Below are 17,122 nucleotides of genomic sequence, written 5' to 3'. Positions count from 1 at the left end.
AATTATGATCAAAGTTTGATGCCAATTATTGTACCTACATTAAAAGAAAAAAAAAACCAAAGGATGTAAAAGTTTCATTAAAAATAAAGGATTTAAAGTTAGGTAGCTTATATTAGTAACAGTAATTCGATATAATAATGTTTGTAATAAAAAATAAATGTATGTGTAATATGTGTATGTTGTAAAATAAATTTAATTGTTTTAAGATTAATAATTATATACTTTATATATTACATATGTACTTTGTAGATATTATTGCCAGTAATGATGATTATTAATTTTAAGATTTCTTACACAATAAAAATATTTGAACGTTGTTGTTTAACTGTGTAATAAGTTATTATAATAATAGTTTTAGATTTGCGAAAACTCTATTATTATTATTATTTGTCGGTAAACCCAATTTCATCAGTCTATACCGTAAAACCGTACTCAACCGTAGTACGTAACTTTGCCCAGATTTCTTGCGAATTTGAATTCAACTTTAAATATTTTTTTTTAAATAATACTATTTTAATGTGTTATTGCGCTACATAATTGGTAAATGTAGTGTTCTTTGCAGAGTATCTATGATAATATCAAGATAATGAATATTTGTGTGCCAAAAACCTCTATTTGGACACCGGGCCAAATATATAGTACTTTTTACAAGTTTGCCCATTTTGCGGAAACCTTTGTAACTTCGGTATTTTCTACCTTCACAACATCAGATTTAGGGAAAATTTTAGAAAAATTACAGGAGCTTATGAATAAAAGTTTAAATATTTATATTACCTGTCAAATTTGAGTGAGCAAAGTCAAAAAATTTTTTTGTGATTTTTCATACAAATAAAACGATGAACAAGGGTTGTCACATTTTTTATTACTAATCAGTACGGTGAAGTACTTGATGTTACTATGACTTATTTCGCTCTTAAACATTAATCTAAAAATATTTGAACTATCATACAATTTGCAGTAGTCTAAAGTACATGCATTGGGTAATTTTCCATCGAACAAATCAGTCCGTGATATTTGCAACATATTTATAGACTAACATTTTTTCATCCATTTTAGTCATGGGGCTGCCATAAATCTGCTGGAGCTAACAACACGTTTGCCAATTTTCTTTCTCTTCGTCAGTGAGCTTGGTTTGTTCTCCAAGTGATTTTAAGTAAATTTTCTTAACTTTATTTAATACCGTTCATCGAGGGATCCCGAACCTCTTTTCTGCCTCCCGATTTGACACCCTGTTACTTTCTACCATGTCAATCGCTAAATCTAACATTTCCTCTGAACAATTTCGGTATGCCTATCCTAATATTCTTCTTTTCTTTGTTGTGTTTTAGGCTTAGTATTATGCATACTGAGATAAATTTAAAAATAAATAAATTCAGCAAAATTAACAAATACTCTTATCCAAAATCAACCTAATTATGTTGCAAATACATTCATTGTACTTTTTCAACAAAATTTTCATTTTTAGCTCATGTATTAATTACAACATTGAATAACAAAATTAATGAAAACAAAGGATTATAAAATCACTATTTAGGTATTACTAGGTAGTTTCGAAATTAATGTAATAAAAATAAGTATCTACTTATCTCGAACCCAATTTTAACATTGGTGACAACCTTAACGATAATATTTTGGTAGGCAAAGTAGTTTGACATTGCCCACAATCATATTTTTGAATCCAAGAGAGATTTTGTTTGTATGTATGTATATATGTATGTGTGTATTATTTACCGTGTACTTATATTTTATTGTTATGTACGTGTATATTTATACCTATAGGAATATTGAATAGTTTATCATATATATTTTATTTGTATTATTTGTATCTTATTTTGTTTGATGTACGTTTATTATACACCACCTACTTATTTTTTTTTTCTCTAATCCTAACCCTAAGGTTGCCTGGAAGAAATCGCTATCGAGCGATAAGGCCGCCTCATTGTGCATTATACTTTTTTTTTCTTTACAATTCTGTATGAAATTACTCTGTGTGGTGTACAATAAAGTATAAATAAATAAATAGATTTTGCATCGGATATTCGATCTTTCCTGTATATTTATTACAAACTAACAATGGTCAAAAACTTGCCCACCTGGGATTATTACAAATCGGGTTTTAAAGGAAGTTTTTCACCAAAATTTTGACCCGCAAAATATACCACCAACTTCAACACAGTTTAATAGCTAACTGAAGTGACGTGAGGAAAAATCAGCTACTTAGCATTGCAGGAGACATATTCGATTTTCTTCCATAGTTTAAAAATTAAGCACAGCAAAAAAAAATTGGCGGTTTTTTAAATATTTATGAAAAGTACCTTGCTGGGCAAACTCAGATAAGCTGGGCAATCTTGTAAGGTTTTACGGTAGTTTATATTAAGACGCAGGTCGCCCAGTCTCATTTCTATTATTCCAGTTAGTATTAAGTATCCAGTATAATGGCAAAAAAAAAGAGTTTTCAAAAAACATAGACATTTAATATTCGACAGTTTAAAATGACTGACTTTATAAAATTGAAGTTTAATAAAAAAATGTTTACATTAACAGTAACATTAGTATCACATAGATTAATAAATAAGTTTACAGACAAATCTGAAAATAAAATGACGTTAAGATGAGAAAAACGCTTGAAGTGGGTCCATAGCCTGCGTCTCCTGAAAAAAGGAAATAAGATTTCTCAATTTACAAAGTTTGACAACACTTAGACCAAAATATCCGCAATAAATGATATAGGTACCTACTTATATCTTACTGCGTACTACATGTAATAAAACCAAATTACCTACTATATTTTTGTTGTAACATGTCGTGTCAAAATTTAACTGTTAACAAGCAAACGAATTGTTTTTCAATATAGGAGCCGGACTTAAATGTAACATACAAATGTGTAGAATGTTCATTGTATATTTTTCCAGCCGTGAAAAACAGGAAATAATAAACACTGAGTCAAATTTTTATTTAATGCTCCGTATTTATCTCAAGTCTAACATAGGAAAACTGAACCTGGGCTCTTTTGTTTTTACATGAATTTTACACTCAGACAACCATTCGTTTATATATAAGATCTATATATAGATTTTCAGTTTTAGTTTGAATTTTTTAAGTCTTCCAAACTTTGCATTAGCATCCAATGAAATGCTATTCATTAGATGCTAATACAAATTTTGATATCTGAGCATGAATTGAAAATTTCTTAAATAGGTACCTATTATACGATTTTAAAAATTTTGTTCTAAAACATAATAACTTAATACAAACATAATCCTTGATCTTGATTACTTTAGGTATTGTGGTATCCAAATTATATAAGTATAAAAGTTATTTAGATTTGTAAATAGTTTACTTGCAAAAGAGTATTATCTACACTAAAGAATAAAAAATACCGTCTGGCCTTTTCTTTTAGAGTTTATTCATATATGTATGTATATATATGTTTTATCTTAGATTGTTTTAGTTGATACAGTAACATACTTGCGATACATAAATTAGTGGTATAAATAACAGAAGTGTGTAAGTAGGTATTTAAAAACATAATAAGTATACATACAATGCATAATATTTAGTATGTAATAAGTATTAAATTAATTTCAATAGAATGTGTAGAGTGAAACGTAAAAACTTAAATACAATAAAGAGGCCAACGTTTTGAATATATAGATTTAGTGAAAAAATTACACTTTAAACAAAGTAGGTAGGTACCTACCTACATTATAGTCCCTGCTGAAAGTTCCAGATAGATCCAAATAAAAAACGATGATTGATGGGAAGTTATTGTAAACTATTGTGTGTTTGAGACAAGGTTTCCAAACACTATTCAGATAGTTAAAATACAATTTTTATCTGTACGTTTTTCGATCCAGTTAAATCTATCAATATAATCAGGATTCCCAGACCCCAATGGAACTTAACATTTTATATCAGAGTTTTTCCACAGGGGTGGTTCGGGTGTATTTTTTCAAAATTAAAACATTATTAAACGCTACTAGCGTTTAATAATGATTTAATTTTAAAATTTGTAACGTTTATTAATGGTTTAATTTTGATTTTCTAAGTTGTAGTTAATAATTTAGACCCATTTTTGCATGTATAAAAATTGTATATATTTTTATTTTTCGTTTAAATACTCTATACCAATTCTATTGAAATTATAAGTTAAAGCAATATTAATCTAACCTTTACTTTTAATTGGTGACGCTCACATTCATACTCAAGTATCTAGTTGATATATTTGAATTTATGTATTTAGTAAAAGCATATAGGTATACCTATTATATGTATATTCTTTTAATATGGTAATAGTAATAAATACCTGATTGCGGTATTAAATTACTTATATCATCATCATAAACGTGTAACGAAATATAAATATGCAATTCACTATAGTAAAAATGAAAAATAAAACGCTTTAGTAAAAATAAAATGAATTATTAAACAATTATTATTTATGAAATTACCGTCGGTTTTACGTTAACGTCGTGTCAATGACAGACATGTGCTTTTTTCAGTTAAGTTGTTTATATACCTAGGTATAACTAACTTTCCCACGTCTTCTCAACATTTTCTTTTCAACTTAGTCGATTTTAAAGTTACGTAATAATGAGCTGGATTTATTACTGCTCAATTTTTTTCACGTCTAATGTCAGCTATATATATTATTCCTCCATGTATCTATATATAGCCCTAAATGGAAGGGCGCTAGTGTAATAAAACGTTGTATATAGTACCTATAGGTAGATGATACTTTGTAGGTAAGTCCTGAGTATATAATATTATATGTAATAAATTTTGAATATAACTTCAGTATCATACCGGGTTTATGAGACTTACTATATTGTAATGGATTTGAAGAGGCTTCAGTTGTGAAGTCGTCCTCGGCATCCTCCGTCGTGGTCGGCTCTGCGTATCGACAACCAACGGAAGTTAGTACTTACAAGCCAAAACAAACGACTATAAAAGCGTATTAGGGTTTATGACCATAGTCCAATAAAAAAACTTGTTGAAAAAAAAAAGACATTGTTTTGATACAATACTGCGATTTAATTGGAAAAATTATATTTGGTTCACAAAATATTGGGTAAGTAAAATAAAACTAAAGTTGACAGTAATGCTGTTAAAATGTTTGCCAGCAATTTTTCTTAAATTTCAGTCGGTTTCATAAAAATCGTCACAGCAGATCTCTTGACCACTTGATCACTTTTATACAAAGCAAATGTACTGAACATTATTTTCGGAGCATTTGTAATTAGAAGCGGTTTTGTTCTGAAGTATGTAAACAAAGTTTTTTACTTTGCCTTCAATAATTCCGCTGAATTCACAAAATAAATCATTGACTTACGTTATAATATTAAATGGACTAGGTTCATATATTTCCTACATGTTAAATAGCAACTACAAAACGGACGTGGCGTAGTGTAGGCTAACCATAATAATAATAACAACAAGTCACATACAGTCATATTTACAATTCCTTAGCTTGGAGTCCTAACTCGGCCTGGGCCAGGCCTGCTCACACGTGGTGGTTTTTTTTTTGGTAAGTAGGAGTCCGACATAACCCTCTGGCGCCCTCGCGCCGGAGGGTATCCATGATGGACTTTCCCCACGTAAAAAAAGGCCCTATACACATGCCATACTCATACGAGATTTATTTTTGTTAATATTTTTGTTTATTTTTCTATAAAGTAGACATTTAAAATATGTTACTTTTAAAAAATAAATAAATAAATACAAAAGATCACGTTCAGCCTGTAATATCCCACTGTTGGGCACAGGCCTCTTTCTCCATGTAGCAGAAGGGTTGGAGCTTAATCCGCCACGCTGCTACACTGCGGGTTGGCGAATATGTTCCCTTATAAGTAACGATCTTTATCAGATATTAATGATAACAACCGAGACCAATGGCTTAACATACTCGCCGAGGCTGAGGCTCTTAACTGAGGTGAGGCACAGCAGGAATTTCCTGCTCAAAATCTGGAGCAGCCCGACTGGGGTAGTGCCTCGACCTTACAGAAGATCACAGCTAAATAATACTGTTTTCAAGCAGTATTGTGTTCCTGTTGGTGAGTAAGGTGACTAGAACTCCTGGGGGGATTGGGTCGGCAACGCGCTTGCGATGCTTCTGGTTTTGCAGGCGTCTATAAGCTACGGTAATCTTTTACCATCAGGTGAGCCGTACGCTTGTTTGCTGACCTAGTAATATATAAAAAAAGAGGCACGATGGGGAGACCCACAAGGACAAACATCCAAACCGGAAGGAAATATTTGTACAAAAACAAACATCCATCCCGAGCGGGAATCGAACCCGCAAACCGCCGGTGTTTTAGGCGACTACTCGTATCACTACACCAGAGCGGTTGTTACACCAGATCGGTTGTTATATATAAAAGATATCTGTACTTAATCCCGAAATCACTTTACTGTGATATGTTTGTACATTTATCCATACATATTTACGTTAGGGTAAGGTGGGGTGGGGTACAGTGTTACACGGGGTACAGGGTTACAATGCATATATCTCCGTCCCTGTCTTTTACTTTTATGATGCTGGTATAGACGTTTGTCAAGCTCACAAGCAGCCATCTTTAAACAATTCTCATCGCGGCAGTTTGTACCGTATTTATAAAATAACTAGCTGACCCGGCGAACTTCGTATCGCCTAACAGTCGATTCTTTAATTTTATTATTTTTTTTTTTTTAGAATTTTTCTCTCCGTAAGAACCATCCTCGTACTTCAAGGAATATTTTAAAAAAAGAATTAGCGAAATCGGTCCAACCGTTCTCGAGTTTTGCGCTTAGCAACACATTCAGCGACTCATTTTTATATTATAGATAAACAAAAAAGGTTTTTATTTGATAAAACGACGCAAAAATAATTTCAAAGTTTTTAATTTCTTTCCGGAGGTATTTTATTTAGGTAAGTGATGGTAATTTTCTTTTATTTAATGTATATTTAGCTAAAAATTACTTGTAAGTAGTTTGTTGTAAACTTAACCTAAAATACGCTACGAATTTTTTTATTTGGTTTACCTCTCTGGGGCACTGTGTTACGGGGCACTGTGTGACACTGTAACAATTAATATTTTTATACTAATTCAAGGTATTAAAAGAAAATGGTGCGAAATCGTAAGAGGAAGACGGATTACGGTCTTCATAGTAAAAAAGATATGGCAGAAGCAATTATGATGGTTGAAAGTGGCGTGAGTCTTCGAAAGTGGCGTGAGTCTTCGAAAAGCAGCAAATGCAAAGCATGTCAGACAGATGTCTATAAGTTCCCAAAGGATATTTTAAAGAAATTTAATATTTGTTAGAACTTTTTCTTTTATTGTTAGTTTTTCTATTACTTTTTTAAATGTTGTAACATTGAGCCGCTGACCCTGTAACAGACTACCTCAGATACGGGGCTAAGTGTTACAATCGACTGATTTAATTAATGTGCAATTTAAATTAAGTAGTTGCTAATAATGTTAATATTTGAGTTATTTTAATTAAAGAGAGATTGTTAAAGTTTATTTCCTTGCCAAAAATATGCTGATTAATACAATATTTTTGACACTATATTCTAGTTTATTTTTTTTGTAACACTGTACCCCACCTTACCCTACTCAAAACATTTATACGATGAGTTTAATATCTATTTAGTGACCTTCATCCTTCATTATTATTATGGATAACATTGTTAAGCGTTAACTTGAAGCAAAAGCGAACATTTGATAACAAACACAAGCACTTCAACATTTACGTGACATTTCAGTTAGTTTAATTTTACACAGGTAGGTACTATTACTTTCGGTGCTATAATATTTCAAATTTGTAGATTTAGTCAATCAAAGAGGATATAACCACTACGTTTTATAGTCAATGTACAAATGGAACTAGTTTCCTTCTCAAGCAAATGGTAATAATATTGATGTAATAATATTAAGTTACACTTATATTGAGGCTAATTTATTTTAAAATTTGATATAGAAACTTTTGTTTTTATTTCCTAAAATTTACAAACTTCAGGAAGTAAAAAAATAAACAATAAAAAATCTTAACAATAATTGATTTACATCATTAAGGAAAAGAGCTGATTTTGACCCTTCAAACTGCTGGATCGATTTTTTACCAAATATAGCTAAGAACCACCGCAAGGAATATTGCTTTTACATAGAAAAAGCCGTATCTTGGTCGGTCTGTTAGTCTTAGTCTGTTAGTTCGAGAGTTATGATGATTCAGAAAAAAATTGGCGTCAAACTTAAAACACCATTTTTACGTCAACTAACAATAGTGGCCATCGTGAATCCTACAAGTATATGAAACCTGCAAAACCCTCTTTTTGCGTCTCATGGTTCCCAAAAAAATATATAACCATATTCTTAAATATGTTTTGAAAAGGATAGTAATACCAGCTTCCCTCGTTACGTACATATTATTATATGTACATAGGTTTCCTCTTAATTTATTTTGCATTAACTATAATGTTTTCTTATTTCAGAAAAAATAATAATATTGATTTCGTTTGTCATCTGAGTTATAATACTAAATAAAGTATAGAACCGATTCTCTGACAGAAAGATAAGGTTTTTTTACCCAAAATAATGTGCAGTGCGTAATTTGAAAATCGAAGCTTAATTTACCTATGTCCAACTATAATTTACAAAAATGTTTAGTACAAGTTTCCTTACACACAAATTATTTTTTATCTTCATATAATAAATATATGTAGAACGTCGCGTTCCACGGACCAACACTTCAAAATTTTCTTTAACCTTTCCACTATATATTAGTAAGATAACTCAGTAGCTGTAAGTAGGTACTATTAATAATATAAACTTACCAGAATTGTTGTCATAGTAAGTTTGAGTGACAATAAAAGGTGAATGTGTAACGTTAACATTTTTATAATAAAGTTCACAGCTGATCTCAGCGCCATCCGCTTGATCTTTGCTGACAACAGCTGTTGATGTTATATCGTACATTTTTCTTTCAACCGGTGAAATTGTATCATTTGTACTGAGAACTTCCCTGAAACATATAAACGTTAAATTGTAAACTTCATACAAATAGTACTTATAAGAGAACTGTGTGGTGTCGTGGGACACCAGATAGGAACGAAGTCCTTTATTATAAAATATTAATTTAAAGTTCTATTTGATGTATAGAGAAAATAATTATTCGGGTGTACAATTTTTATTATGATTTTTTTTTATCGATAAAAATTAAAAAATTATCTACTTTACAAAATTATCTTAACACTCTTATTTTATTTACAATTATTTATAAAAATATATAATAGTTATCGAATGATATAATAATAATAGCAAACTGCAAAAATAATAACAGTCATAACTAGACTATACATTAGACACTGTATAGCCATCATACATGACTATACATAAGAATCTTACGTGTTTAGAATAGAATAGAATAGAATAAACTTTATTGCACACCACTCAGATTTTTTTTTTACATATAACAGTTATTTACACATAGAGATAGTAATGTAGAAAGGCGGTCTCATCGCTTAGTAGCGATCTCCTTCAGACAACCTTTAGAAATAGGAAAATATGCATTGAAAAGGTAGGTGCAGCAGCGCAATTATCTGTATAATTTGTAAATAAAACATTATGCATGCAAACATGATGCATTTGATTTGCATTGATGCATGATGCTTTTATTTTACGTTACGGACGTTTTTTGCCAGCTAGGGCCCGTAACGCCCCATAAGGAACTTCGTTCTGTAGGTAATTATATATTATTGTAAACATTTACTTCAATCATTCACAATTTTACTATATGTTTGCTGGGATTTATCATTTTTTTTTTATGTCACTAGGTCGGCAAACAAGCGTACGGCTCACCTGATGGTAAGCGATTACCGTAGCTTATAGACGCCTGCAACACCAGAAGCATCGCAAGCGCGTTACCGACCCAATCCCCAATCCCCCCAGGAGCTTGGTCACCTTACTCACCAACAGGAACACAATACTGCTTGAAAACAGTATTATTTTGCAGTGATCTTCTGTAAGGTCGAGGTACTACCCCAGTCGGGCTGCTCCATATTTTGAGCAGGAAATTCCTGCTGTGCCCTACCATCTATCATCGGGATATAATTATATGTTAGGTTACATATAATTTAGATGCAATAGATTTCAAGATCTAAGACAATCTATTATACTAACACCTTCTGACTCGACTCACTATTTCCTCATAGTAGGGAATATAGGGTTGAGCTCTGATCCTTCTGCTACACGGGTAAAGAGGCCTATACCCAGCAGTACGATATTTTATTCTTCTGGCTCTATACTTTGACTACCTACGTCATATGTAGGTACCTATTACTTGTCGATGTAATTTAAGTAGGTTTTTCGTTTGCGAGAAAAAGCAACAGTAGAAAATAAAACTTACACTATAATTTTAGAAAGAATTATTAATTGATTTTATTGATTACCCATTAAGAACAATGGCCAGATCGGGGTAGGGAGCTACGTCAAATGCCCAGCACCTCACAAGCACGTCCTCTTTATCATCATCGTCTGGTCCGTCCTCTACAACGCTGATGTTCATCATTGGACCAGTCCCCATACCTAAGTAATATTTATCTTAAACATTCGCGGTCTACAAATCTCAATACGTTATTGAGGTGCCTATTTTTTATTCGTTTGTTCTCTCGAAACTCAAAAGATGCTTCAATTTTAAACTCATAAAACACAATATAACATTATAAATTAATGCAATACCTACAATTTAATATTGTTAAGAATTTTACTATAATTGGCAGAAAGGTACTTTTATGTGACGCTCGTCCTAGTTATGGTAAAATTTGGCAAAACAGTTAAAAATAGAGTCTTGTAATTATATGACAGGAGTCTATGATTGAAATTTAGCTATAGCTATATCTAAATACATAACTTACTGTATACTGTGAGATCAGAATGTTTTCGAACTTCGTCTATGTTTGAAACTTCACACTCGTAAGTTCCAGAGTCTTCAGGAGTCACGTTTAGAAGTAAAATAGCATCATTTTGTTCTAATTCTGAAATAAGTTTTTAAATGTAAGTAAAAATTGCATTTGTTTCTTTACCTAACTAAGTACATTACGTTATGTCATTTTTTCAATAAAATAGGACTACGTATTATCTACTTAATATATAAAATTCTCGTGTCGCGGTGTTTGTAGTTAAATTCCTTCGAAACTGCTTGACCGATTCTCATGAAATTTTGTGTGCATATTGGGTAGGTCTGAGAATTGAACAAGATCTATTTTTCATCCTCTTAAATGTTAAGGGTAGTCAACAACTAATTATTCTTTTATTCTTTATTTTATTATGATTTGGCGTTGAAAAATACATACAACCCTAAATTTTCTCCCTTCTACCACCAACCCCTGTTTTTAAATAGCGTGTAGCGGCAAGACAACGTTTGCCGAGTCAGCTAGTAATCTATATCTATCTATATTAATATATATAAACGCGAAAGGTCATTCATCACGAAATCTCCGAAACTATAACACCTACAAACTTGCAATTTGGCAAGTAGGCTCCTTATAGGACGTAGACATCCGCTAAGAACGGATTTTACGAAACTCAACCCCTAAGGGGGTAAAATGGGGGTTGGAAGTTTGTATGAGAGTCCCATGTTTTTGACGTAAGAGACTTGAAATTTCAAATGTAAGCTCTATAGATAGATGGTGAAAAGGTGTCCAAATAATGTATCTTTAGAAATCAACCCCTTTTTGGGTTAAAACGGGGGATAGTAGGTCAGCTCACTGATCACGAAATCTCCGAAACTATAACAGTTACAAACTTGAAATTTGGCAGAAAGGCTCCTTATAGGGCGTAGACATCCGCTAAGAACGAATTTTACAAAATTCGACCCTTAAGGGGGTAAAAAGGGGGTTGGAAGTTTGTATGCAAGTCCCATGTTTTTGAAGTAAGAGACTTGAAATTTAAAATGTATACCTTATAGATGATGAGAAGGTGTTCAAATAATGAATCTTTAGAAATCAACTCCCTTTTGGGGTTAAAACGGGGGATGGTAGGTTTACTTACTCATCACGAAATCTCCGAAACTATAACACTTAGAAACTTGAAATTTGGCAAATATGTTCCTTATAGAGCGTAGACATCCGCTAAGAACGGATTTTACGAAACTCGACCCCTAAGGGGGTAAAACGGGGGTTGGAAGTTTGTATGAAAGTTCTATGTTTTTGAAGTAAGATGCTTGATATTTAAAATGTATGCTCTATAAATGATGAGAAGGTGTTCAAATAATGTATATTTAGAAATCAACTCCCTTTTGGGGTTAAAACGGGGGATGGTTGGTTGACTCATTCATCACGAAATCTCCGAAACTATAATAGCCACAAACTTGAAATTTGGCAGGTAGGCTCCTTATAAGGCGTAAACGTCCGTTAAGAACGGATTTTACGAAACTTGACCCCTAAAGGGGTAAAACGGGGGTTGGAAGTTTATATGAAAGTCCTATGTTTTTGAAGTAAGAGACTTGAAATTTAAAATGTATGCTCTATAGATGGCGAGGAGGTGTCCAAATAATGTATCGTAATCTATATATATAAAAGAGAAAGGTTACTGACTCACTCATCACGAGAACTCAAAAACCGCTGGGACCATCCAGTGGTTTTTAATCCATCCAGGATGGACAAAGATGAAATTTGGTAGGTAGGTAGATTATAGCAAGTAGACGTCCGCTAAGAACGGATTTTGCGATATTCCACCGCTAAAAGGGTTTAATTGGGGATTATAGTTTGTAGGAAACATAAACAGCAGCTATAAGATCGCCTGATAGGTTATTTATACTGCAGCCTGAAAATAAAACTAAAAATGTGGTGTATAAGAGGTTTCATAGAAATGACTATTAAATTATACGAAATTGTGCCTTTTGAAAAGTTACTCAGTGTGATAAGCATTTCAAGTGACTGAAATAAAAAAATAATTTGCGTTAAGCATCTTGATAGTAATACATTTCTTCATAACCACGCGGACGTAGTTGCGGGCAATAGTTAGTGTATTATAAAACAAAGTCCCCAAAAGTGTATGTGATCGATTCCTTCAAAATCTACTGAACGGATTTTCATGCGGTTTCACCAATGGAGAGAGGGCTTCAAGAGTAAGGTTTACGGAACGGCTAAGCCGATTTTGATGAGAGTTTTACTGGATGTTTGCCAGGAAAACTTTGTGACAAACTGATTTCAACGCGGGCAAAGCCGCGGGCACAGCTAGTATATATATATATATATATATATATATATATATATATATATATATGTAGTCTTTCGACTAATTGGAAGCTCCTTTTCTATATTTGCAGGGCGCGGGCGTAGGTTATACTCGCACTCTTTACAATATTATGTAGGTAGTACTTAAAAAGATTATAACAAAATTGTAACGTCCACCGAACACGTGGATGCGTGCGCGCTCTTCAGCGTTCCGATCGAGTCTATCGTGTGGCGGAGGGAGTAACTCAGAGCAGTGCCTAGGACTTGCGACCCAGGTGTAGGTTTAAGGAGATCCCCTTTGAGATGCGCATCAACGCTCACCGTCACTGCTCGAGTTATACGCCTCGCCTAGCCAAATTAATCGTAATAGATAACAATTAATTCGTTTGCACAAATTAATTATTGAACGAGTCTAGGTTAAGCTACTAGCAGGATACAACAAGTGTATCGTGCCAAGCCAGAGCCAAGACTGCCTTAGCGGCGGTTGCACCGTTCGTTTCGTACACGTCAGAATAACTCGAGTAATATAATAAATGAGGGTAGATGACTATCGAACGATGTGCTAGGTGGCGCGATCGTTGCATCTGTTGTTTATAAATTCCTTATAAATATATATATAGGCATATAATATGTATATATTGCTTATTACATGATTATTTAAAATATATAGCTGGTTATTTTCGTTACATTTATTATATTTATCGTTGCACTAATAGAATCATCTGCATCATCTGCTGTGTGGTTACGGCAGTAAAGAATATAGCCAGTCTCTTCCCGTGGGTGTCGTAAGAGGTGACTAAGGGATAACACAGTTTCATTACCACCTTAATTGGAACTTAAAAAGCCGACCGATGGCGGGATAACCATTTAACTGCTGGCTTTAAAATACACAGGCCGAAGACGGGCAGTAGCGTCTTCGGTGCGACAAAGCCAGCCCTGCGGTCACCAACCCACCTGCTCAGCGTGGTGGCTATGGGCAAAACACATGAGTTCGCGCCATGTTTGTATGTCCAGCAATTGACTGCGATAGACTGAAGTGATAATGATGAGTGATGAATAGAATCATTATTGTAGTAGTATTTATAAGCAAATGAAGATTTTATAACTTACTAATATCATTATGTATAGCGACGGCAGGGTGACCAGCTATTCTCTGGTAAAGCTGAACGCGCTGGTCGCTTGTCCCGTTGAGAGGCGTCCACCACCATTTTACGAAGAGAGCTTTGTCTGATTCATTGGAACTTAGTTTATATTTACAATCTAGTCGGATATTATTGCCAGATTGCGTCAAATTTGGTACTGAAAATTCTGTGATGGATATTTGATGACTACCTGAAATATATTAAAAATCATATAATAAAGTGGACTAAAAATTAATAATGAAAACTTCTTCATTCAAGAAGGCTTTAAAAGTACTTCAATGATTTATACAGCATATATTTAATTAATTAGTTGATGATTTTTATATCATGCTACCAATTCGGAATAAAATTTATATGTTGAATTAAGAGCTGTAGAGAATGATCTGCATGAAAATTAGCAGTAAAATATTATAATAATAAATAACCGCTTCAAGCTCAATGGCCGGCGGGCGGCGGCCCCCAGAAGGATTTTATTGTGTTGGGGGTCCGAAGACACACAGTACACAAGCACAACGGTCCAGACAACAACAAACATATACAGATATGTCCTATCAAATATTTATCGTAACAGCCAGTGTTATGATCACTGCACCAACAATCAATAACGTTATCGTCAATAACGTTGGTCATCTTTTGTAAATTCAGACATAATATGCTGCCTAAAAGCCAGCATTACTGAAACTATAGGTACGTCTTAGGCATATACTTACGTAAGATTTTACTAATATATTGGCAAGTATAAAATAGTTCACGCAAACCTAGCTATACAAACAGTATGGGTATAAACGCGTACATATACTATATGCTACGTACTCGTAGGTATAATATTTCAAAGCCTACCTAAGGTAATTTAATCAAATCATGAATGACTATCAATTTTTTTATCAGACAAGCATTCAAAAGAGTATTAACATAATTTAATAGTAGACCCTATAACATAATAAATCATCATATAATATATCCCACAAAAGTATCCTATTTATCTTTCTGAAGTCATCCTTAGGTCCACCCACGGTTAATACTAGGTACTAAATAAAACATGTCACGGTGACATACCTATATTTAAAGGAATAGTTTCTGTATATATTAATCGAAATCTTGCAAGAAACTTTTTATCATTTTTCGTAACATACCTATATTATATTTCAATTTTTTTTTTAATAAAGCTATCTTACAGTATAGAATAATAATTGTAATCCCACAACAGTAGGTATGCGATAAAATTTTAATAGTTTTTATTTTAAGACAAGATAAATAAGATTTCCAACGTTCCTAATTATACATTTTATAGAAAATTAGGTCATATCCGAATGAATAACAGACTATCTTAGGCAACCTTGAGTTGGTCCGGGAATGTTAAAAATACCTCCGTGATCTGAGACGACCTCAAGTGTGGCTCGCACGCGCCGTTTATTCAAATTATTCGATAAATAGAATGTCAGTATTATTATCTAATCTTGTGTAATGGTGCTTCATTGACTACGAGCACCAATAAAATCTAACTTCGTGATGCTTTCCATACATTTTTAAATAAATACTGACCTGGCTTCGATAAAACTAAATTTATTTTCTCCATACTTTCAGAGTATGATTCACAAACACGAGGTATTTTTTCCTCGCGCTTTATTTACACAGCGATAAAAAATATAAACAGCGAATCATTTATTACAATTATTCTATACGACGTGAATTTCGACCAGTAGGGTTTAAAAGATTGGTTTTTTGAATTTAATGTTTTGTAACAGTAATATACCAATACAAATAAGTAAAAGCTTAATATTGATAAGTCATGAACTTTTACGTAAGTCAATTCATTACGAAAATAATGCAATTTAGTAACTAGGTAGCATAACAAATTAGAAATAATTGAAATATTGTTAATTAAAATGATATGTACTATTGTGAAATTCAAAATTTGTTTGTAGCTGCCAGCTGCCGGCTACATCAGACCATGGACAAACATAGCTATTATTTATTTGTTTTCTTGCTGTTTTGGAACATTCCCAAAATCATTAATTTAATGACAAGTTAAACCGTGAATATACTTACTTGGTTAAAAAGAATACTATATATTTACTAAAATACGTTTAGGATAAAATATTTTTTAAGGATAGGAAACGAGGATTTGTTTGATAACCAGTGAATTTATTAAATAATGTATACTTTTTTTAAGCCTTACTTTAATAGCAGTTTCAAAGTTTTTTTATAGACACCTATTCACACTTAGTTCGAGCACAAAGTTGTAAACACCGTATAAGAAAGATATCCTGACCTGCGATGAAGTAGAGAAACAGAACAATGCCCCACATTGCTCCAAACAGCGCGCGTGCGACTGACTGCCGCCGCCCGCCTTCTGCCACCAATTGGCCTTTAGTTACTGCGATATAATATCGCTTTAAAAATTGTACGAAGTTACAAATATCTTGTAAATTTCATATTGACTAAACACTCACTTCAATACTATTGTGACTAGAATATATTCACAAATTGCGACTCGTGAATGTATTATACGAATAGTGCGCCACGATGTTATATTTGAAATTCGCACTCCCGATTTTTAATAGTAAGCCGGTGTGGCGACGTAGGGTGCCGCACCGCTACTGAAGAAATAATAGTCCTTTCTGCAGCAGTTAAGATATTGATAATATGATAGGCTTATTATGGACGTGCAAATTAAGCTTCGAATTTGAAATTTATTTCATAAAAACTGTATTCTTTTAGTCATTTATGTCTACTTATATGAAATACCACCAAAAACATTTTTTCA

At 32.8% G+C, this 17,122-nt stretch overlaps 1 protein-coding gene and 1 long non-coding RNA gene across 3 annotated transcripts; both read right to left on the bottom strand.

The window, feature by feature from the left end:
• Positions 1-842: 842 nt before the first annotated feature.
• LOC123655664 lies at positions 843-2,267 on the bottom strand. The gene is made up of 2 exons (XR_006743442.1): positions 2,094-2,267; positions 843-1,345 (listed from the first exon to the last, which is right to left on the bottom strand). It is a non-coding gene; the product is annotated as an uncharacterized LOC123655664 (long non-coding RNA).
• Positions 2,268-2,452: 185 nt separating this feature from the next.
• On the bottom strand, positions 2,453-16,910 carry LOC123655663. 2 transcript variants are annotated; one of them, XM_045591422.1, is made up of 7 exons: positions 16,628-16,844; positions 14,324-14,545; positions 10,892-11,011; positions 10,427-10,562; positions 8,813-9,000; positions 4,825-4,893; positions 2,453-2,651 (listed from the first exon to the last, which is right to left on the bottom strand). In XM_045591422.1, the coding sequence occupies exons 1-7, from the start codon at positions 16,662-16,664 to the stop codon at positions 2,578-2,580; spliced, it is 846 nt and encodes a 281-aa protein (XP_045447378.1). In that variant the 5' UTR covers positions 16,665-16,844; the 3' UTR covers positions 2,453-2,577. The 2 variants fall into 2 exon arrangements, with proteins under 2 accessions (XP_045447378.1, XP_045447379.1); XM_045591423.1 differs by lacking the exon at positions 4,825-4,893 and having other exon boundaries at positions 16,628-16,910.
• Positions 16,911-17,122: the final 212 nt, after the last annotated feature.

This window comes from Melitaea cinxia, chromosome 8, assembly GCF_905220565.1.
Source record: "Melitaea cinxia chromosome 8, ilMelCinx1.1, whole genome shotgun sequence".
Taxonomy (NCBI): Eukaryota; Metazoa; Arthropoda; class Insecta; order Lepidoptera; family Nymphalidae; genus Melitaea; species Melitaea cinxia.
This window is presented reverse-complemented; position numbering and strand designations above follow the sequence as displayed.